This window comes from Dromiciops gliroides, chromosome 1 (assembly GCF_019393635.1).
Source record: "Dromiciops gliroides isolate mDroGli1 chromosome 1, mDroGli1.pri, whole genome shotgun sequence".
In the NCBI taxonomy this organism is placed as follows: Eukaryota; Metazoa; Chordata; class Mammalia; order Microbiotheria; family Microbiotheriidae; genus Dromiciops; species Dromiciops gliroides.
The window spans coordinates 263,391,579-263,416,456 of NC_057861.1; the positions used below are offsets into that span (position 1 = coordinate 263,391,579).

Sequence of the window (24,878 nt, forward strand, 5' to 3'; positions counted from 1 at the left end):
AGCTTCCCTAAAAGAAAATTATATCTTTAAGTCAAAATTAAACATTTAATAAACACTTACTTAGTTCCTGTCAAATTCTGAACTCCATGTCAGGTGCTGGAGAGATACAAGTTTAGATAAGATACAATCCCTATCTTTATTGAATTTAATAGATGAATACACAAATACAGATCATCACAATATATTATATTGTATAAGAAATAGAATATAAAGTAGAAAAACAAAGTGGTTGGCATGATCCCATCAGGATTCTTCCTGAAGAAGTGGCATGTTTCATTGTCCAGTGGATAGAAGACTATATTTTCAGTAAAAAGAGTTGGTTTCAAATGGACCTCACCACTCCAATGAAACTACTCTATCCAAGGATGAGAAATACTGATTTTAATTTAGAGATATCTTTTTATTCATTATCTTTATTTCTGAATCTATATTTTCATTCTCTCCTTTGGGCCATAAGTTCTAACAAATATTTAAAAAGAAAAATCACCAAAACCAATCAACATATTAATCATATCTAATATATACAATACTCTATGCCTATAGTAGCTCACATTTGAAAATAGATACCATTTATATAACACTTTAATTTTTGGGAAAGACTTTACATATGTTAACTCACTGGTACTGACAAGAAACTTGTGAGGTGGAAAATCTATTGTTCCCATTTTACAGATGAGGAAACAGGCAGAGAGAGGTTAAGTGACTTACTTACCAAGGGTCACAAAGATAGGAAGTATGTGAAGCAGGATTTGAAGCATGAACTTCCTGACTCTAAGCCCTGCAGAAAGAAGAAAAGGAGATACCTATTCTCAGCTCTTTTTAGGGGGTCAAACTTAGTAGTTATAATTGTATAGTATTCCAGTCCCCTTTTTCTGTTTTGTTTACCTTGTTTCAATCATTGTCTATATTGTTTTCCTTATTTTTCTTACTTCACTCTGCATCAGTTCATATATCTTCCCATGTTTCTCTGGAGAAGTTCTCTATCATTTGTTTTGAATGCTCCATTTTCTTATTTATGTTTTTAATTTTTTTCCTTTGAGAGCTCTATTTTTACTCCTACTTTCTACCCCTAATTTTTCTTTTAACTATCTTGTTCTTCTGAATCATCTTAGAAGTTCTTTCCTTTTTTCTGCTTTAACTTTTGGAGTAATGGGAGAGGTCCTACCGTATTTATTGAAAGATACCCTTTTATTTGAAATTTTCAAATCAAAATTCATTCAATAGTATTTATCCATGGAATATTTTAATGTTTTCACTGTTCATTTTCATTTTATTTTCTAAATAAGTCTTTTTTTTTACCAGTTTCCCTATGATACCTTTCCTGTGATGAGTTATTTCCTGCTTTTTCTTTATTGATTTTTGTTATTCCCTCACTTTATTTGTTGAATTTTTTATTATTTTGAGATGACAGAAAGCTAAGATAAGGTATGGCCTCTCATTAAGTCACTCTGTTGCAACTCAACCACTTTCCCTCTTTTCTATTTTACATCAGACAAGGCACAATAATACAAGTCTCCATTGTTTTCAGAAACAACATTTTCTCTCTTGTCCAGATCACTAGAGTTGGGCACATTTATGAACCTTTGTCTACTGAGGAATGGAAAAGTCTAGCTAAATTTTGCTATTGTGTTATTTCAAAAGATCAAATATGAACTACAAACCATTATAATGATAAAATATTCTAAATCACTAATAGATAAGAAAAAATAAAATTAAAACAACTTGGGTTTCACTTCAAATCCATTAAAATGTATGAATAACTCCTTTATTGCATATTTTAAGTATGAGTATCTGAAACTCACACATTCAAAACAGATTTCATTATCTTTTTCTCCAAACCCACTCCGCTCGTGAACTTTCTTTTCTGTTGATAATAATACCATCCTTTGTCACCAAGCTTTACAAACCAAAATTCATCCTTTACTCCTCTTTTTTCCACATACCCATAAGTTGACAAATCTTATCAACTTTGCCTGCATAACATGTCTTGTATTTGTCTCTTTATCCCCACTCACACTACTACCACCCTATATCACATTCCTATCTTCTCTTGCTTGATTTGTTCCAATGGCCTCATCTCTTTTGTAATGACCTTGTTTCATACATTTTCCCTTTCCTAATCAATCTTACTCTCAGTTGCCAAAGTGATACTCAAACACACAGATTTGATCATGTTGCTCCAGGATTAAAAATCTCCACCACCCTTCTATTTCTTTATTTCTTCTAGGATCAAATTCAAACACCTTCATGTAACATTTCTAGTTTTTCAAAACTTGGCTCCACCTACATTTCCAAGTTTATCTCACATTATATCTGTTAGTGTATGTTACTTTCTAGATAAACTTTTTTCTGCTGTTCTTTACCCATGGTATTACTTCTTCTGTCTCTGCCTTCACACAGGCGACACCTATGCTTGAATTGTGCTTCCTTCTCATATCTACCTCTTTATATCCCTGGCTTCTTTCACAGCACAGAACACTACCTCCTCTATGAGACCTTTCCTGACCTTGCTAGCTGTTTGTACCTTTCCCTTGAAATTACCTTAATTTTCTTTGTATCTATTTTGTACTTATTTCTATGTGTGCATGTTTTTCTTCAATAGACCAAGCTGTTTGAGGGCAGAGACCATTTTATTTTTGTCTTGATATCCCCAGTATCTAGCAGAGTCCCTATCATATGACAGATGCTAAATAAATGCCTATCAATAGATCAATTGAAATGCCTAATGTTGAATAGGCATCAAAAGTTGCTTTTGGTAAAGCTATGAGCTGGTTAAACGATTCAGGAAAATAGTTTTAAGTTATGCAAAAAAGTACTAAAATGTTCATATACTTTGATACTACTATGCCTGTACTGGGTATAATCCCAAAAGACTTCAATGAGAAGGTGTTCATATATATACCAACATATTCATAGCAGCATTTTTGTATTAGTAAAATACCAAAAATAAAGTGTGTGCCCAATGATTGAGAAATAGTTAAGTGCAGTGGCATGTAATGGAATATAATTGCCCTTTAAAGAATGATTTCTATGTTGGGCAGCTAGGTGGCACAGTGGATAAAGCACTGGGTTTGGATTTAGGAGGACCTGAATTCAAATCCAGCCTCAGACACTTGACACTTAACTAGCTGTATGACCCTGGGCAAGTCACTTAACCCTCATTGTCCTGGAAAAAAAAAGAATGATTTATATGAAGAATTCAAGAAAACATGGGAAAATTGTAAGAATTGATGGAAAATGAAGAATATAGAGCCAGGAAACCAATGCATACACCGATTACAATATTGTAAACACTAAATGACAGCTGCAATCAGATTCAAGGCAGTAGCCAATATTGATTTTAAAGCAGAAATGATCATACAAATTATCCTACTCTTTGAGGAGAGATGAGAAACTATGGTATCAAATATCCCATTAGGGGGCAGCTAGGTGGCGCAGTGGATAGAGCACCAGGCCTGGAGTCAGGAGTACCTGAGTTCAAGTCCGGCCTCAGACACTTAACACTTACTAGCTGTGTGACCCTCGGCAAGTCACTTAACCCCATTTGCCTCACTAAAAAAAAAAAAATAAAAAAAATTAAAAAAAATCCCATTAGGCTTAGTCACTGTGTTAGTTTGTTTTGCTTAATTATTTGTGTGATTGCGGGGCAATATTGTCTCATCATATATATTCTTCTCTTGTCCCAACATCCTCTCAACCACACAAATAATAGAAGATTCCAATGAAATGGAAAATGATCAAAGCTTAGACTTTACATATTAAGTTTAGCACATATCTTTGGCTATTTGTCTTCTCGTCTGGTTATGGAAATACATGCATACACACATATATACACATACATGTGTATATATACACATAGACATACATGTGTATACATTCATACATAAACATAGAGATGTAGGTGTGTATGTCTACAGAGAAACAAAGATAATTGGAGTTGTAAAGCTATTAGCATGCGTTTCTCAATCATAATTATTGTTAGTGAACAAAATGAAAATTTCAGAGTTTCTTATAAAAGCTTAACATAAATCAGAATTTTTGCTAAAAAGATTTGTATGGATCCAAGTTGATACCATCATCATATTTTATGTTTTTGTTTAAAAAGTTTTAAATTTTACAAAGTACTTTTATCTATCTCAGGAAATGAATGTAATTATAAAGTGTAATAACATAATTCGAATTGGCCTTTATATGTTTTAAAACAAAAACAACAATATTCTAGGTAGGGCAGTGAATTGATAAAGTGATAGATTTAGTGTTACAAAGACCTGAGTTCAGTGCTTGCCTTAGACATTTAGTTGTATGACCCTGAGCAAATCATTTAACCTTAATTTGTCTCAGTTTTCTCATCTCTCAAATGAGGATGATAATAGCACCTACTGGCAAAGGTTGTTGTGAGGATCAAAAGAAATTATATATTTAAAGTGCTTTGCAAATCTTAAAAGTATATAAATGCTAGCTCTTATTGTACCCATTGATCCTTTTACATGTTTGATTTTGGCAGATGGATTTATTCATAGTAGAAGCTGTTTCCCTGAGTCATCTGGAGAAAGTGCTTCTTTCACATGATGGAGAAGGTTATGGAGCTGGACTTTATTTAAAGATGATAACTATTCAGGAGTCCAAAGACCCAGATATTGAATGGGTATTCCCATGCTGGAATTGGCTAGATTCCCATTTGGGAGCCTGTGCAACTGTTTCAGAACTGAAGACTATAGGTAGGTCATTCTAGAATGAGACCTGAACAAAGCAAAATGACGTTTTGTATTTGAGAACCAATGAACCAATTCTAGGATTTAATTTCCAAAGTTGATTATAGTTTCCATGACTTAATGGAAATGTCTTTCTTTGATTCACTTTTTTAGCTATCTCATGAATGAATTCATCCAACGCTTTTGAAATACCTATTGCGTACCAAGTACTGGAAGAGGGATAACATTTAGATAAGACACTTTTCCTCTCTCAAGGTGCTTGTCATTGAAAAGGGGGCTGAGGCACAAATAGGAATTACATGATAAATTCCTTAGATATTTTGGTGCAGTGGAAAGAATATTAGGAGGCTGTGGCTTCAAGTACTGGCTCTGCTACGTAATACCTTTGTAATTCATTTAACCTGTCTGGGATGCAATTTCTTTATATGTAAAATGAGTAGTGGGTGGGAGGACAGAGTAGAAGTTCTCTTCTAGCTCTAAGTCTATAGCCTTATTAAAATAAAGGTCTGTGTGAGGTTTAAGGGGAAAGATCATTATTGATTGGGCAGCTAATTTCTAACAAATCAATTGGATCTTTAGAAACTCAATCAGGGGCAGCTAGGTGGTACAGTGGATAAAGCAGCAGCCCTGGATTCAGGAGGACCTGAGTTAAAATCCGACCTCAGACACCTGACACTTGCTAGCTGTGTAGCCCTGGGCAAGTCACTTAACCCTCACTGTCCCACAAAAAAAAAATCAATGATGAAAAAAAGAAACTCAATCAAATATAATTGTCAAAAATGTCAACTATCTTACTTAGCACTGACTTTCATGGAAACAATATCAGGATAAATGTGGTTTTGTTGTTGTTTTTTTTTTAATAATAACAATATAGATCTTTTGTTAAATGTAGGCAAACTATATGTGCTTTTGTCCTTTATACTAAAGTCACAGTATGAATCTTTACAAAATCTATATAGAAGTTTAAAAGAAAACAATATTTTTACTGAACATCAAAAAGGGTATTCCAAAAAATCACAGCACATTTATTTGATGATTATTGAACAAGCCATACATAAGCCCTATAGCATCAAACTACTTTTGTTGATTATTTGAAAGACTTTAACTCAGTTCTGAACTTATGGCTTAGTCACCATAATTCATCCTCAACTGCATCTATACCTTTTGGTTTTCTTGTGTAATAAGAAAATAATGGGTTCTGGAATGCCCAAAGGACCCCCTTCTCCTTCCCCCTCCCCCCTTGGAGGGGATTATATTAAGATTAATTGGATTGACTCACTTGAAGTTGACTTGACTGAAACCACACCTACCTGAAAGCCTGACTCTCAGGGGGTGGGTTCTCTGATCTCGGCACATTCTGCTCATGGACCACCCTCAAGTCCAGTGAACCAAAGGATTCGGTGATGCTAGCCAATTAGCTTGGAGATGTGTGTAGGGTCCTCCTCTCATCCAGACCCAGAGGTGGTTTCAACTCTCACAGGTACAGGAAGTTTCTCTTTTTGGCCTGAGACTCTGAAATGGTGGCTAGATAGGCTGCTTAGCTTTCTAAGCCAGGGGTTCTCTTTTTACTAATACTTGGTATGTTTAATCAATGGTTAATGCCCAAAACTTATGCTAAAGCTCCTAATTTATAAGTAATAAATATATTAAAAACCCCAGCTAATTTCCCCCAAACTTGGAACAGAAATAAGGTGACCATATATTTAATTTCAGATGTCTTATACAAAAATGAAATGGATGGAGGAAACAATACTATTGTCTTGAATGATTTCCCAAAAGAGATAGGCATACTTAGAATGGAATTTTGAAAAGCTTTTTTTTTTAATTTGATGACACAAATGCATTTATTTGCCAGCTATAATAAAATAATGATTCAGAAAAGCTCATTATCTATTGCAATTATAATGAATGAACATTTTCCCATGAGATTTCTCAGTGAACATAATATTGAAGACATGCATATAATATTATATTCTATAACTGTTGCCATGTTCAGGCCCATAGGAAGAAAAGATGTATTTAAGAATGTTTCCAAGGAAAAGATTGATGTTACCATTGCAAAAATATTTCAGGAAAAATTATGAAGAGTCATAAAATGCCAGAACATTAATCAAGATCTAGCACTAGAAAACTTGAATATAAAATTGCTCAACTAAAATCTTTGAAAAAAGAAATAAATGTATATGTCAAGAGTAAACAAAAATTATCATGCATTGTTTACTTGACAATAGAAAATATAAACCAAAAAGTTAAGATAATTCAAGGAGTAAAAGCAATATAAAAATGAAAATAAAAATTCAACATCAGTCAACATATTATATAGAACAGGGATTCTTAACCTCAGTTCCAAGAATTTTGTTTGTAACTCTATGCATTTTATTTTACGTAATTAAAAACTATTCTAAAATGGTTCTGAACGGCTTAATGGGACTACGGAAGGGTATATGACAAGAACGAAACTCCATTAAGGAAGCTTGAGAAGCAAACAAATTAGAAAAAAGAGTATCCTTAAAGAAGAAAGATATAGAAATTTTCTGGCAATCTGAATGGTAGAATAAAATTGGATGGGTCAGAAGGTAGGAAGGCCTGCCACCAATAAAGGTGCTTTTATTCTTCCTTTCCTCTCCCCAATTCCTATAGCACACATCTTCCTCTATTCCTTGACCCAGGGATGCTAAGAATGTATTTAGATTTCTTGAGTGCTCACATAACTCGTATAGGATGGAAGTCACCAGTTCTGTTCCATTTAGTGGGAGTGAAAACCTATAAACCTTTGCATGCTTTTACAACCTAAGCATCCCTGGGCTAGCACCCCTATATGGACCCTGAAAACTTCTGGCCTTTTCCTTATATCCTTCCACTGAACTGTCTCTTTTTGTGTTGTTGCCTCCCAATTAGGAGGTAAAGTACTTGAGAGAAGGGACTGTATACCTTTTTTTGTTAATATTACCAGTGTTTTGCACAGCACATAATAAGTACTTAATAATTTTTTCATTCATTCCTTCAACAAAATAAAAGATCAACTTGCATCAAATACAAAACAGAAAACCTATATGCCATTAGCGGAATGAATAACAGAATGGTTATATCAAAGGCAGACACTGAAATTCTAGTTTTTTTGATGAAACTGGAAGGAAACAGGTCTAGATAAGAGCCATAATTATTGACTCAGATGATTCACAGTGTTGCATGACTTGCTAGCAAAGCACTTTACCCATTTCTTTTCTGATGGAAGACTGGGCTCACCTTTAAAAAACAAAACAAAACACAGCATATGTCTATTACTAAAAGATGAAAACAGCACTTACTTCTGCAAATGTAGGCAAACTATATGTGCTTTTGTCCTTTATACTAAAGTCACAGTATGAATCTTTACAAAATCTATATAGAAGTTTAAAAGAAAACAATATTTTTACTGAACATCAAAAAGGGTATCCCAAAAAACCACAGCACATTTATTTGATGATTATTGAACAAGCCATACATAAGCCCTATAGCATCAAACTACTTTTGTTGATTATTTGAAAGACTTTAACTCAGTTCTGAACTTATGGCTTAGTCACGATTGTAAAATATATAAAACACGTCTAAGTATAGTGAAAATACTAGAGGATTTGACTTTTATGTAGAAAACTGTTCTGAGGTTAAAATACTCTGACAAATTAATAATGTAAATAAAAGTTAACATGAAATGTCTTATCTTTCGGGGAAACAGTAGTTTCCACAGTATATTTATGCTTACACTTAAACCCATTATCATTATTCCTGAGTTAAGGAGAGCCATAGCAAAATATGTTATTAATCACTCTATGTTCAGAGATGAAATCAAGTTCCATGATTCTACTAAGTAGCAAATATAACAGAAACTTCATCTCTTGAATTTTCTTCAACAATGTCTAATTGTCATTTGAATGTGATAAGTGTAAAATCCATAGTTTGTGCCAGGAAATAATAGAGACAAGACTTTGAACTTTATTCTTTAGGCCAAATTGAACCACTGGATGATGGTGATACTTACAACTTGTTTGGGCTTTTCTGGGAAAGACTAATGAAGGATAAGGCAATAAGAAGAAAGCTAAGGCTGTGTATGTTAAGAAATTGATTGGCACATAGAAATCAAAGAATAAGAGGAAGAATATATTTGGAGAGATTAACACTTTTATAATACTCATTTTAACATATATATTTGTTATATAAAATGGACAACAATGAATCTATAAGGTGTCAACCAAAAACCTAAACAATGCAACTCCAAGCTCATCACCCCAAGGAGATTATAAAAAAGATGAACATTTTTATATAAAAGGACAAAAGAGATTGCTAGATATTTCCAGGGTTCATAATAGATTAATAACTTCTATAAATACTTTTGGAATAGAATGATATCACTTCACAAAGCAACAGCAAAGGAAGACAAGAGGTATATGTCTCTGGATCTGCTGAATGTAACAAACAGTGGTTGATCTTTGGATAGGGATTATAAAACATCTAAGATACAGGACTGGAATCCATGGGTGATATCCACACATTAACTCAATCAGTAGTATGTCAACAAAGAAGTATCCAGCACGTGGTTGAGGCATGAAGATTTATTCTTAGAAATGATGAAATTTATGATAATTTATGTCATTGCCACCAGAATTACAGAAATGTTATTCATGCAATGAATAGAGTTCTGGGCCTGAGGTAAAGAGGACCTGAATTCAAATGTGACCTTAGACACATAATAGCTATGTCACCTTGGACAAATCATGTAATCCTCATGGATAAAATGTGGTTAATAATAGCACCTACCTTGCAGGATTGTTGTGAGAATCAAATGTGATATTTGTGAAAAGCAGTTAGCACACAGCATTATGTAAATGCCTATTCCCTTCTCCCTTTATGAAGCTCAAACTTAAAAATTGTTACAGATTACGGAATAAATTCAGGGAAGCTATTCCACATAGCACCTTGCAAAAATTTTATCAGTTAAATATTGATAACTAGGAAGACATGATCTGTATTGAGAATTATAGATCTTGTTTATTATCTTGAATCGATGAATAGATGATAAATCCATCTCTAATAAATCTAAATCCCCAAACATAATAGAAAATTAAAACAATGCTGGAATCCAAACATAATTAAGGAAAAATATCATCCGTAACCACTGGGACAGTATGCTGATACATTAAAAAAATTAAGAACAATGATTTTGATATAGGTTACCATATAAAATATTCTTTACTTTCAAACTACATGAGGATAAAGAGGTTTCAAAATATATAGATGTGGAAAAAAAAATAAAGACCAGTAGGAATAGTATTATGTGTATATCATCACTATTGCCCTATCTGATATTAGAGTCATCCCAAAGATGTTTCCTTTCCTTTTTAGCTTTATTTTATAATTTTTATTATGAACTTATGCACCAAAATAACATTTCATACAACACACAAGAAATAGGATTCTATATGAAATACGGAACCTCTCATTTCACCTAATCACATTTTTTTTAAATAACAAATTCTGCATGCTAATTTTAAAACTCTTCTGCCTCTCTGTTTACTTCTGAATTTATTTTCTTTTGTGGATTTAAAAAGGTTGTAATGGTCTTCTTTTAAATTTCTTTTTTGCATAACTATTGTTAACCCTTGATAAACCTTCCCACCCCTACTTTTTGTTACCTCTAGAGACCCCACTCCATCTCAACCAAGAGTAAGTGGGGAAAAAAAGCTGTCAAATCTTATAACAAATATATACAGTCAAGCAAAATGATTCCATGCTGTGGCCAACTTAAAAAATGTATTTCTCTTTACCTTGTGCACAATAATATTCCACCACAATCACACATCACAGCTTTTTCAGTCATTCCACAACTAATGGGCATTCCCTCGATCCCCAATTCTTAGACACCACAAAGAGTTACTATAAATATTTTTGCACAATTTTTTTCCTTTTCTCTTTTTCATAGTTACTATTAACTGTTTCCCTCTATCCTATTCCCTTCCCCATGATATTTACTCTATTATCTATTTTCTTTCACCTATCCCTCCTCAAAAGGCATTTGTTCCTTTTATTTGTATCAAATTAATTTTCCATATAGTGCTCTGTGTGCAAGGTTATTAAACATGGAACAGTCAGAACTAACCAAACTTTTGAACCCTGAGGGAAAAAATAGAATGATACGTCTGTGTCTATAGGATCTGAAAGGGATATCAAGTAACTTGGGTTTCTTCCTGAATATTCAGCACTGCATGCTGTTTATATGGCTAACCTTGAACATCAGAAAGGCTTTCTTTGCAGTAGTAGTTTTCCCTTAGAGGAAAAAGTCAAGAAAAGAACAGAAATCTATAGAACTTCAAAACTCAGCACTAGCTTCCCATTCATCTCTAGTGAAATCCTTGGTCATCAGAGGCCTTTATAGTTTAGCTCCCATTATTTAGAGTTGTCATGGCCAATCAATGCCAGTAAGAAATTAGAGATCACCTCCATATACATTAACCAATTTAGTTATTTTGACAGAATGGACAATCAGCATTTCTAAAGGATGCTTTCTTGTGGCCTCCAAAGCCTATGAATCATAGTTTGGTAGCCAGTCAGTTGCTACTTTGGATGAATTAGCTAGACTCAGGCTTCTTAAACTTTTTCTTCTCTTGACCCCTTTTCACCAAGACATTTTTTATGTGATCCTAGGTATATAAGTATATAAAATAGGTATAGAAATCAAACATTTACTACCAAATTTTTCCTGACCCACACATTTAATTACATGACCCCATATGGGGTCATGACCTACATTTTAAGAAGCTTTGAGCTGGACATTTGTTACTCACTGAACAGTACAGTGTCATTTTAGAGTGTGTCTGTATGTTTGTGTGTTTGTAATTCCTTTGTTTTTGAGTCCTCCCTCCTTAGCAGATTGTGAAGGTTTAAATTGACCACTGGATCTCATCTATATTTTATGATATGCTTATGTGTGTATATGTATAGTAGTAGTAGTAGTAGTAGTAGGCCTCCACCAGTCACGGATGACCATGAATCAGTGCCTTGAAGAGTCATAGGCCACAGTGTGGCTGTGCAGTCTGATGTGGGTGCCGCAGCTCCTGAGTGACTTATAACTGGTAACTGCCACATCCCGTGTTGTATCTACCCCATGAGGAGTAGCTGGAATGTCCTCTCCAGGTTGCTGGCCTGGGCGGATCAATATGGAAAGCAAGCTGTTGCCCATGCAGCAGGTTTTCCCTCTCTGCGACATTGGTGGATCCAAAGGAGAGGCAGAGCCAATACAGTTTAGCACCAGTGCCGCAGCAGGAGTTGCCAGAGGGATATGATGTCCAGCATCCAACTGCCTAAGGGACTCCGGCTCCTGATTTTTCCTTGGGGTTAACTCCGGAAGCCTTTCCCATATATGGGTATAGCTGCAAGGCAGCAGAGGTTTAAAATCAGGGTTTCCTTCCCCAAGGCAGGTTGCCCCACCTGCCCAAAGCAACTGATTTTAAGGCGCCAGTGACTCGCCTTCGCCCCTTCTGTTAGTGGAAACAGTTCCACCATGAGAAGGCTAGGAGTTGGGCATCGGTTGTCAGAGGCTATTTGAGATGCATGCTATTGGAGCATTTTATAGAGAGTGGGACCTTATTCCCACTCCCACCCCAGCATGACAAACCTTTGGAACTGTGTATATGTATATACACATGTAAAGGTAGTTGGTATATATACACAAGCATGTATATACATATAGGTGAATTCACATATATGTACTACTGGGCTTATGTGCATACATACATATTTATATGCATGTGTTTAAATGCATGTGTGCATACACACCAATATAAATATTTGTTGTCACATATGTGAATATATATGCATCAATGCATGCATGCATAGGGGTGTTTTAAATTAGACATACCCACCAATATTTGTATATGCACATACCAACATATATAGGGACATGTACATATAAGCATGCACATACCTGTATGTTTAATATGTATTATATACATGGCATAGTGAGAAGAGGACTGAAATCAGGAATATCTTGTTCAAGTCTTGCCTCTGAAAAATCACTTGGTTTGGGACAGTCAGGTGGCTCAGTGGATCAAGAGTGATGCACGGAGTCAGGAAGACCTGATTTCAAATTCAACCTCAGACACTTACTAGCTGTGGAACCTTGGGCAAGTTATTTAAATTCTGTTTGCTTTACTTTCATCATCTGTAAAATGGAGATAATACCACTTGCCTCCCAGAATTGTTGTAAGGATCCAATGAGATAATCATTGTAAAGCGCCTAACACAATACATGGCACATTATAAGTACTATATTTAGCTATTGTTCATGACCATGACCAAGCCACTTAACCTCTCAATTACCCCCAGGAAAATGTATATGATGCTGTACAAGTTAATGATCTGCATTGGTGGAGGAAGTTTCCAGAATGGGAGTTTCTTACACTAACAAAATCATAAGTATATACAAATTTAGGTATATACACATACACGCAGATACATACATATGCATCTGTGTGTCTCTGTGTGTGCTGTCTATATTTCTATAGCAATCTGGTAAAAAAAAAAAGTTGGCATTTTGCTTTGCTATTTTGAAGGGAGGGAGACCATGGAAGAGCTCAGCATTGATTCTTTCTCTTATGTTGGGTAGTTATTTGAAGGCATGATCCATGAACTTTTTTTCATATCTGTATCTCAATGTAATTGCTTTTATTTGTAAATCTATGCGTTTTTCTTGATTTATCTAAAAATACTCTTTTTAGGAGGCCACAGGCTTCTCCAGAATGATAAAGAAGTTCATGACAGAAAGGGTTAAAAACTCTTAGGCTAGGGCCTACTCTGGGTTACTTGTAGAGTTTTAACATGGTAACTGGATGCCAAGGTAACAAATGCTATACAATTTAATAAAATAAATAATATTTCTGCTTAAATAGACAGGGTTTCTAAATGATGTGGCAAGTTTCTCTCCTATTAATGGTTTTCCTGAGACTAATATTAGGAATGGTTCATGCCCACCAGTAAATAATTCTCAAAAGGAGACATAAAAAACAAGTTGACAAGAAAAAATGGTTGAAAGCTAAAGTTTAAAACACATAAGATCACTCAAATATTACATCCCTTCAGAAATAAAAGCAATACTGCACTGCTCTCTTCAGAGTAACTGTTGCCATAGATACAGCATAACCTGCAAATAGAGTTTTGTATATACTCCGTAGTGTACAGTCTTTGGTTCACGCATATTATGATTTTCCCTTGTGTTTTCTCTTCTCATTTGATCATCTTTTTTAAGGGAAAAGACTGATTTGTAGCCCTGAGCTGCCCCTGATCAGTGGCCATTCCCCTGGGTCATGGATAGTGGACATCACTGGATCTGGGTTGAACACCACAGAAGAGACAGTGGAACTTTCCATAGTCTTTTATGGACATCTGAATTACAAAAAGTTGGCACTTCACATGACAGAAAATATAGCACAAATCAAGGTATTTTACTCTTTTCTTATTACCAAAATACTTTTTTAAGAGTGAGAATCCCATTCTTGGAGAATTATTTTTACAATTAAATTAAAGGCTCTGGTGACCATGCTAAGGGATGTTCTGTGTTCACATTTAATATGCTCCTCCCAGTTCTCCTCCTTTCCCTGCTAGATGTGTCTGTCTCCTCCTTTTGCCTTAAATCCCCTTTGCTGCCACACAGAGACTGTCTCCATGACGCCAGACAAATGGTTTGATTAATATTGTGACTGAATTGACAGGTTATTTTAGCATCATAAAAAAAAAAATACACAGGAAAGCCTTCCCTAGTGAACAGAGCTAGAGGCCCCCCAAACCACCAATTTTGAACAAAAATGATTTTAATGATGAAATATTTCATTTTAATTTTATATTGTACAGAAAAAACACTGGAGAATAGGACACCTTTCTAGTGTGCTTCTTCAGTAACAGAAGAGGCAAATCTGATTGCTTGTCAATATATGGGAGGAATTGAGAGTAATGAAAAGGTTATTTGGCTTATAAGTTCATCTTCTCTTTTTCCTCCTATTAATGAATACTCAGAATTCTTCAGAGATCATTGCCTTACTTTGATATAAACATGTTCCTGGTAATTTGGGACTCTTAATAGCAAAATTTTATTTCCAGAATTTTATTTACTAGAATTTTATTACCAAGTAATAGGTATTCCGAATTATCTGTGTATTCTCTAAAACCTTAAATTAAAACCCTTAGTGATTCTTTTCTTTTCTTTTTGGTGAGGCAGTTGAGGTTAAGTGACTTGCCCAGGGTCACACAGCTAGTGAGTGTCAAGTGTCTGAGGCCGGATTTGAACTCAGGTCCTCTTGACTCCAGGGCCAGTGCTCTATCCAGTGCACCATGTAGCTGCCCCCTCTTGGTGTTCTAAGGAAGAGTACTTTATGATATCTAGGATTGAAAAAAATAGGGTTTTACTCTGTGCAGGTAAAAAACTCAATGGATTATACCAAGGAGAAATTTCAAATTACTTAAATATAAAAGCTTCTAATCAACCAGTCCATATACCCTTTTGAATTAATGAACATCCAGTTCCTGCCTTTGCAATATATTTCCCTGCTTGAAAACTCTACCACCTGGCAAATATGGAACAGGAATAATTATAAATTAGCTAGCATTCAAATTCAAGGGCCTTATTTATTTTATAAATATTTTTTTAAATAGGTGGAATGGTGTGGTGGAAATAACACTGTCTTTAGATTCAGAAAACACCTGAGTTTGAATTCTGATTCTGCCACTCGCCTACAAAATATTTATGTGCAAGGCAAGTTTCTAAACTAACTTGTCTAAGATTGTTTTCTCATTTGTAAAATGAAGACAGTAATTCTAATACTACTTAGCTCACAAATCTGTTGTAAAGATAGTGTTTTATAAACCTAAAAGCCTTATACAAATGTATTATAGATTTTTCAAGGAAAAAATAAAAATTGTGATCTTACTACTTCAGTGACTCTCATATATATATAGTCCTAGGACGGAGGATTTCATTACTGTGGTTGCTCTCCCTCCTCTAAGATAGTTCATCACCAGACTATCACATAGTAGATTTGTCCTAGGCATTTGACAGTTAATTTTCTTGCCAGTGTCACAAAGCTAATAAATGCAACAGGTAGGATTTGAAACTAGGTTTTTCTGACTTTGTGCTCATCAGTCTATCTACTATATCACACTATGTTGATACGATGTTATAATATTTCTTATCTGGGTCCACGTTAGACCCTGAAGCCCTTTCTTTATGGCTCTGGGGCCACCTCTCTATCCACTATATCATGCTTGTCTCTCAAAATAGATACATGGTAGGGTTAGCAAGTGAGGATTAAAAATATGAGGGACATGGTTTCTGGGTAACTTAATCATTTTATTAATAGGCTGGCAGGTTATTAATAAAAGGATGGTCTGTAGGTCTTTCTGTCTCTCGCAGACCAAAGACCCCTAATGGCTGTGGGGTCACAGTTCTAATCATGGAAGGTCCATCACATAGCAATCAAATCAAATTGGTTAATATGTTTGGAGTTGTGTTATATTAAAATGAATTCTGGGGAAGCATTTAGGTCACTTAAATCTTGGTAAAAATGACATCAGAGAATGTTGACCCCACCCTAGATGATCAGAGCACAATAGCATTCACCTGGGTGTGGTTTTGACTGGTCTGATCAAGATGAATCTTACTTTCAAGGAGAACAGGGCCTTGGAGTGGGGAGAAGAAAGGACTAAGAAAGAAGGGAAGAACACTGGGTACCTCCTTAGTAATTATTTCTCACAAGGAGGTGGACATCTAGGTGGTACAGTGGATAGAATGCCAGACCTGAATTCAGGAAGACTCATCTTCCTGAGTTCAAATCTGGCCTCAGACACTTACTAGCTATGTGACCCTGGGCAAGTCATTTAACCCTGTTTGCCTCTGTTTCCTCATCTGTAAAAGGAGCCGGAGAAGGGAATGGCAAACCACAGCAATATCTTTGCCAAGAAAACTCAAATGGGGTCACGAAGAGTTGGACATGATTGAAATTACTGAACATCAGACTATATCCTGTATATACATATAGATGTGTTCATGCATGTATTTATACATACATAGATGTGCACATATATAATATGCATGTGTATATATTACATTTACAACACACAATATATGCATGTATATATGTGTATATATACATACATACATACACACACACACACATATATATATATATATATATAAACATTATTTATGTGTGTATTTTAATTCAAAAACATGTTGACTTCCAAATGAAGTTTGAAATTGATAAGCAGAGTTTGGGAATGAAGAAGAATCTGACAAATTATCTCTTCTCTCAGGATGAACTTGAGGGCATTGGATCACTCTATAAGCTTCAGGTGTCGGGAATATCCATCCAGCTCAACAGGTCTTGGCATTTAGACACTGTAAACGTGAAGCACACAGGAACTCCCCTGGGAATGTGTTTGCTTTTTGACTGTTGGTTTAGGCCAAATGAAGAGGACTGTGTGGAGCTTCCTACTCTGGTTTCAGGTCAAGACCCTCTACCAGGTAATTTTTTTGGTCCTTTCCTTGAAGAAATAAGTATTAGAACATAAAGTTAATTTACTTTATTTAAGAAAAGAGATACAGATCTTTTCCAAATTACCTCAAAATAAATTCATTTTAATCTCATAGGATTTGTGACTCGAGCTCTTTTGGGAGCTTATCTTTGATTAACCCTTTGTCTTGTGGGTTAAATATTAATTAAATATGAATACATCAGTACAGACCACAATGTGACATAGCACATTAGGTGAAGAAGTATGTGCCCTAATAAATCCTGGAAAACTGCTTTTGATTCTGAGGTTGATAACTGAGTTCTAGTATGTAACCAAGGAACACACCTACATCTTGTTTTGGAAAATGAGATAGAAAAAATTACTGAGCCTAAAAGGACTTATTAAATCTTACCAACCAAGTTCAGCAAATAGCTCTTGTGATTAGTGAGAAAAGGGGTGTTTAGGAATTGAAACTGAATATTTATTGGTAATATTTGGATATTCATCAGAGATTTATATAAAAAAATAAGCATGCCATTATGTTAATTCACCAGGAAAAAAAAAAAGAGGTCAATTGTGCTTTCTGATTTCCCTTAGGCAGGGATGAAAAGCTTTCAGGAAAAGAAACAACATTTTTTTAAACTTCCCCATCAATCTATGATTGATGATAGGAGGGAAGTAAGTAACAGAAAATATTTGGCTATGGAAATTCTAATGAAGAACTCCCTATTTCACTTTTGACCCTTGGAATTTTTATTATTGTTGTTGTTATTTTTATCATTATTATTCTATAATCAAGTAAGGAAAAATCTTTTATTAAGTGCCTACTATGTGTCAGGCACTGTCTTAGGCACTGGGGATACAAACAGAAGTATGAAACTGTTCAGGGTCACACAGCAGTTTATATACATATATTTGTTGTTATTGTTCAATAATATCCAACTCTTCTTGGGGAGCTAGGTGGTGCAGTGGATAGAGCACTGGCCCGGGAGTCAGGAGGACCTGAGTTCAAATCCAGCCTCAGACACTTAACACTTACTAGCTGTGTGACCCTAGGCAGATCATTTAACCCCATTTGCCTCACTAAAAAAAAATAATAATATCCAATTCTTCTTGACCTCATTTGGGGTTTTCTAGGCAGAGATACTGGTTTGCTATTTCCTTCTCCATTTTATTTTACAGATGAGGAAACTGGGGCTAGCAGGGTTAAGTGACTTGCCCAGGGTCACACAGTTAATGAGTGTTTGAGGTCAGATTTAAATTCAAGAAGATGAGTCTTTCTGTCTTTTGGTCTAGTCCTCTATTCACTTGGCTACCTAGCTGCCCAATACACACAGTTATATACAAGATTTCTATGATCAATGATAATCTTAGAGGGGGTAGTCACTTGCATTTTTGCAAGACCTGGAAAGACCTTGTTGTTGTTGTTGGTTCTACATAGAAAGTGGTGCTTAAGTTTTGAAGGAAGGCAGGAATTCCAAGGTTGGGAGGGAGAGCATTCTAGGAAAGGGTGATAATCAGTGTAAAGACACTACTGAAAATCGATATCTACAGAAATCCTTTCCTGACTTTTTAGGAAATACTACATCCTCACATATTGTCCATTAGGGATACAATGTTCCACATGGCGTGTAAAAACTCTTAACTGACTAGGCTGAAAATTCCCAAACCATTTATGAGCCTTCTGTGGATTGCTAAGGTGACGACACCATTAATGACAGAATGTTTGCTGACAGAATCTCTAGTAGGGAATAAGTCAGATTGGTGTAACATATACAATGGAAAGATTGAGACACTCCTTTACCAAAAAGAGGACCCTAAAAGCACCCTTTTCACATTTAAAACTCTATTGTGGGGAGATTTAGTAAGTCATATCCTATTTACAACTGCAGGAGTAATTTAACTAAGTGAACATAATGTCATAGAGCAAAATTTATAAGACAGTTCTTTTGAAACCTCATATGAACAGATGGGACAATTCATCAAAACTCCCGCTGTAAATTTCTTTTGAATAAATGGAGTTTACTTCTCGGTTTTAAAAAGAAGGGTTTTTTTTCATTTTAAAACTTTTTTTTTTCAAAAAAGTATATAAAATTGTTAGGAATCTATAACATGAATTCCATTTCTATAGCTTTTATACTTTTCAAATAATTTTCTCCATTTTAACTAGTAAAACTGAAGCTCAGAGAATTAAGTACATCACCTATGAGTACACAGCCTCTTAATGGCAGAGTCAGGACCAGAATCCCAGTGTCCTGATTCCTAAAACATGGACTTATCTCCACAGTTATCAGACCTACAGTATGTTTTTCAAAGAGCAAATAATATACTATTGGCTTTTAGGCCAGATTCTTACCAATTGAACTAATAATTTTTATTAAATGTTACAATCATATGCAATCATACTGTTAGAATCATACCATGCCTGGAAAATAACAATGTCTTTTCATTCTTTCATGTATTCATTCACTCACTCACTTATTTTTATACAGTCTGAAGATAGCATATTAGCAGAAATATTTGCATGAGCTAGATGCTGTCCTTTAGGGACCTGAAAGAGAGGCATGCCAGTCAGGGAAGTGTATTGAACATGATTTTTCACAGTGCAGTTGCTACTCTCTGGGGACAAATTAAGGTGTTTGGGAAGCCATATTAACTTTTTCCAAGTCATTGATGTATCACATGTTGTAAGTATATATAATATGTGCATATGTATTATGTAAGCATAATAAATAATCTACACATTTGGCTTTTCTATTTGGAATTATTAACTTGGGACAGGAGCATAATGTTGATCAACTCATGTCAAATGTCACAGTCCTGTTCTATTGCTCCAAGGGAAAACTCCAAATTAATTTCAGTTATTTCATATAACTGATATTTAGATAGCCCTTTCAGATTTGCCTAACACTGTATATACATTATCTCACTTGATCCTCACAACATCCCTATGTATGAGGTACCATAATTATTATTCCTATTTTACAGATGAAGAAATTGGGATTGAGAGTGGTTAAAAATTTGCCATAGGGTTACACAAATAGCAAAAATCTGAGCTGGGATTCAAATACAATTTTTCCTGTTTCCATAACCATTGTTCTATCAACTAAGTCACACTGCCTCTCCAAGTGTTGACCAGGTGATAGATGATACTTAAGGCAGAATGAGAATATTTATTCTAAATTTAAATAGGCCAATTGGGTCCACTTTTTCTGATGAGTGGAGATTAACTTAACCAAGTCTTTTCACAAGGGAATTATTAACACATATCTAAGTATCTATATCCTTGTATTTCTCCTGGTAAACACCTCAGTTTTGGCAGTCCTTCACCAAGTCAGGTGGGGATATTATACTTCCCATAAGGGGAAAAATCTTTTGAAAACAGCATATAAGGGTGTCAAAAGACCTAAAATCCAATTACCACCATCCCTTCTCTGTCAGGCTATCTGAATCACTGTTTTCCTAGCTATTTTCCCTGTGCACACTAAAAATAGGTATTTAATCTAATTAAGCAGTACTTGATTAAAAAAAATAATGTAACTGATCTGAAACCAGATTGGCTAAGAGGAGACATAGCTTGATTTTAATGATATAATGTTAAGAAGAGGCATGATTGAGCTGTATAGCATGAACTTTTCACTATAAAATATTCCATAGTTCCCATGGGGATGTCTCCTAGCTACTTAATTCAGCTGTTTAAGTACCACTAATTAGATACTATCTACCCCCTTGGAATACAGAGTTATATTAGTAATTTTTAATAATACTAAATTTCATGTTTTCACCCAATCTAGAAAAAAAAAGCTAGCAAATTATAATCTGCTACTTACACAGGCTGAGAATCTCTTCTGCTGATTCTTTGGGTTCTTGGTTTTTTTCCCCCCTTTCAGGCACCTCATGAAAATGTTAAAAAACCTTATTTCTAACTAGCATAATCTTATTATCATGTGGAGCCCTTCTCTTCATTAGGAGAATAAGTAGGAGACAGAGCCCCCTCCCCTATTTCTTGTGAATATCTTTCTGTTTAATTTTGTCCCTGCTTTGCACAATTGGCCTTTCGAATGTTTCTTTAGCATGTGATCTCTTGGTATTTCAGAAGCATTTAAGAAATGACAATATAAAATGTCACAATATTTGAAACCGAACCCTTTCATCCTATTTCTCAAAATGAACACAACTTGTGAAAGAGTGGCACAGAAATTTTAAAATAAAAACATGTTGGAGTGCATTTTATTTTATTTTGCCATCACTTGTGTACCAGAATACTTGACAACTTTCAATGTTTATTCTTGGCTTCCCACAGTTTATTTTGACATATTTTCTCAAATCAGCCATAATTCTTTAACAGGTAGGACTGCTTGGGAGTGTCTACCTTTGAGCTGGTTATGTTTTTAGTTGATTGATTGAAAATTGTTTTGTTGTGTGCTTTTGTTCTGCATCCTGGCCTTTATACATGGGATCCCCTTCCCAAACTCTTAGTATTTCTGGATTCCTTCAAATCACAGCTCAGACACCACTTCCTACAAAGGGCCTTTTTTGAAGTCTGCTCCACCCCCCCTCTCTAGGTATAGATTTCTCCTCCCTCATGATATTACTTAGTATTATTTTGTATAGACAGAGATGGTGGAAAAGTAAGATAATTTCATCCAAAAAGAATATGGTGATCACAGAGCTGCTACTCCATTCCAGGAACTGCGCTAAGTGCTTTACAAAAATTATTTTATTTATTCCTCAGAACAGGCATGGGAGTTGAAGAACCTGAGAAAGACTTGAGACTTGCTCAGAGTCTCATAGCTAATACATGTCGGAGGCTGGATTTGAACTCAGGTGTTCCTGACTCCAAGCTCAGCTCTCTATCCACTGTGCCATCTAACTGCCTCTATCATGTACTTTGCACGGTGAAGTAAAGGTACATTTGAGGGACAGAAAGTAAACCCAAGGGCCTAGTATAGAACACCTGGGTAAGGGAGTAGAGAGAAAGAAGTCTAGAAAGGTATGAAGACAGAGATTTTAAATGATCTAGAATGGTGACTGATGAGTTTGGGCTTTGAGCTGTTGGCAATGAGGGGGCCATTGAATGCTTTTGATTAGGGTGTGATAAACGTGGGGCTTTCAGAAACCGAACATAACAGTAGTAGGCAGGCAGTGTGTATTGGAGGAGAAAGGGATTGGCAACCAGACAGGTTAGGAAACATCTTCCTCCTCCCCTTAGAGGTACACAAAAAATTGCATAGTGTGTAAATTGTCAGCTCCCACTCTGGATTATATTCAAGACAGAACAGGAAGGGTGCTTGGAGGAGGTTTTTCTTCACTTAGCTCTCAACTTCACTCCCAGGTTTCCCATTGTGGGTGAATCAGACCATCAGTGCTTTATCAGAATAACTGCACTCAGCACTGATTAGTGCCATTTAGAAATTTAGTAGCTAGAAAATAGGATGCTCTTGTCAAGGATAGGAGAGAAGCTTTTGTGGATTGCTATATGGAGAATATTAGAGAATTTCATAGATGAAAAGCAAAAAATTAAAAATGTCCTATAGAGTTAGTTTTTCAAAGGTCATTTTTGTTATCACAATCAAAAAGGTACAAGCATAAAAATGAAACCAAAACAAAACTAAGAAGAATTGCCATAATTTCTGAGTAAATCACATTCTCTCCCGCTTTGAGATTGCCTGTTTTCATCTTAAAATGGTAGAGTTAGTCCAGGATTTTGCAGCAGAGTTTTTTTTTTTTTTTGGTTTTGTTTTTGTTTTTTTTTGCGGGGCAATGGGGGTTAAGTGACTTGCCCAGGGTCACACAGCTGGTAAGTGTCAAGTGTCTGAGGCCGGATTTGAACTCAGGTACTCCTGAATCCAGGGCCAGTGCTTTATCCACTGCGCCACCTAGCCGCCCCTGCAGCAGAGTTTTTAAACTGACTCTCATCCTAGAGAATGAATCTCTGTTTAAGACTTTAGTCATGTCTGCTTCTTTGTGACACCATTTGAGGTTTTCTTGGCAAAGATCCTGGAGCCGTTTGCTCTTTCCTTCTCCAGATTATTTTAAAGATGAGGAAACTGAGACAAAGGAAGTTGTGTCTTGCTCAGTAAGTGTACTAGTGAGTGTATGAGCCTGGATTTGAACTCCAATGAGTCTTCCTGACTCCATTCCTGATATTCTATCTGCTGCACCACTTAGATGCCTATTTGTAAAGAGACAGAATAAATACAAATAGCTGAGAGAGACAGAAAATGACAATGACAGAGAGACAAAGAGAAAGATGAAGAGAGAGGATCCTAGGAATTCATGAACCTGTGTGAATTGATGGAGCTGGGTGATAGAATGTTAAATTCAGGGAACAGATTGACTGGAACATAGGGTTGATAAAGGGAAGTCATGTGAAAATACACTGGAGAGAAAAGTGGAAAGCATGACCCTGCCAAGGCTTTATTATGGTGCGGGTCTTCTACCTACAGGCAATGGGAAGCCATTTAATATTTTTTTTTGTGGGGCAATGAGGACTAAGTGACTTGCCCAGGGTCACACAGCTAGTAAATGGCACATGTCTGAGGCTGGACTTGAACTCAGGTTCTCCTGAATCCAGGGTTGGTGCTTTATCCACTGCACCACCTAGCTACCTGGGAAGCCGTTGAATATTTTTGTTCAGAGGTGAGCTGTGGGATGGTCAGATATGTGTCTTAAGAAGATTATTTTTGTATTCAGGTAAAGAATGGATTGCATAAGCGGGACACTGAAAGCAAGGTGTCCTATTAAGAGGCTATTACATTACTCCAACAGATAGACAATGAAGACTTCAAGTAGGGTGATGAACATATTTGTTGGAGGGAAGAGAACAGATGTAAAATATATTGGATAGAGAGAATCAATTGGACTTGGTAACTTAATGGACATGAGAGAGAAAAGTCAAAGATTACTCTGTGTTATGTACAAGAGTTACTTGGATGTTAGCCATGTCCACAAAAATAATAAAGAAGTTTGAAAGGCATTCAGAGAGTTATTTGAACCCAAATATGAAGACTAGGATTGTGGTAGAATAGAAGGCTGTGATGCAGATCACACAGGTACTAAATTACTTGAGAAATAAGGGACAGTGACTTAAAGGGCAGTTGGTTGAAATAGCAAGAATCTGAACTGGGTGGTATAGATAGGTGAGGAAGAGATTACAGAAATGATGGCATATTAATGGTTTGGGAATGCCTGAGGAGCTCAAGGAGCATTCTAATACCCCTTTATATGTCCATGTGTGGTGTATATGAGCAGAGGAGTGTCTAGCATTAGAGAGAATGGTCAGGAATAACAAAACTGGCACCTGCATCAAATAAGTTTTCAGACCTAAGCAAGGTTTTGAAGCTTGATGCCAGAATGAAAGAAGTAGACAGTTTTATGGACAAACTGGGAAAAGACAGAGAAGGCCAGAAAGAAGGAAAGTGTCTGAAATGGAGAAATCTAGGGAAAGGGGAAGTCTGTTAATAATCGAGCTAGGTTTCTAGAAAGAACAATGGAGGAGAAGACCCAAGGGGTAGTGGAGGAGGGAGGGTCAACTGTATGGGGAATAGGGAGTACAGAATAATGATGATAATAAGGGTTTTGCTTCCATAGATGCAGACTCTGAATCCCAAGCATTAGAGGAATAAGATA

General features: G+C 35.7%; 1 protein-coding gene across 1 annotated transcript in view; it reads left to right on the forward strand.

Annotated features, from left to right (window-relative positions):
- RP1 (RP1 axonemal microtubule associated) overlaps positions 1-24,878 on the forward strand; it is a 715,393-nt gene that overhangs the window by 482,544 nt on the left and 207,971 nt on the right. Inside the window, exons 35-37 of the mRNA XM_043976222.1 lie at positions 4,505-4,718; positions 13,990-14,180; positions 17,046-17,256. Coding sequence (XP_043832157.1) covers positions 4,505-4,718; positions 13,990-14,180; positions 17,046-17,256 — 616 coding nt within the window. The remainder of the gene's footprint in view (positions 1-4,504; positions 4,719-13,989; positions 14,181-17,045; positions 17,257-24,878) is intronic.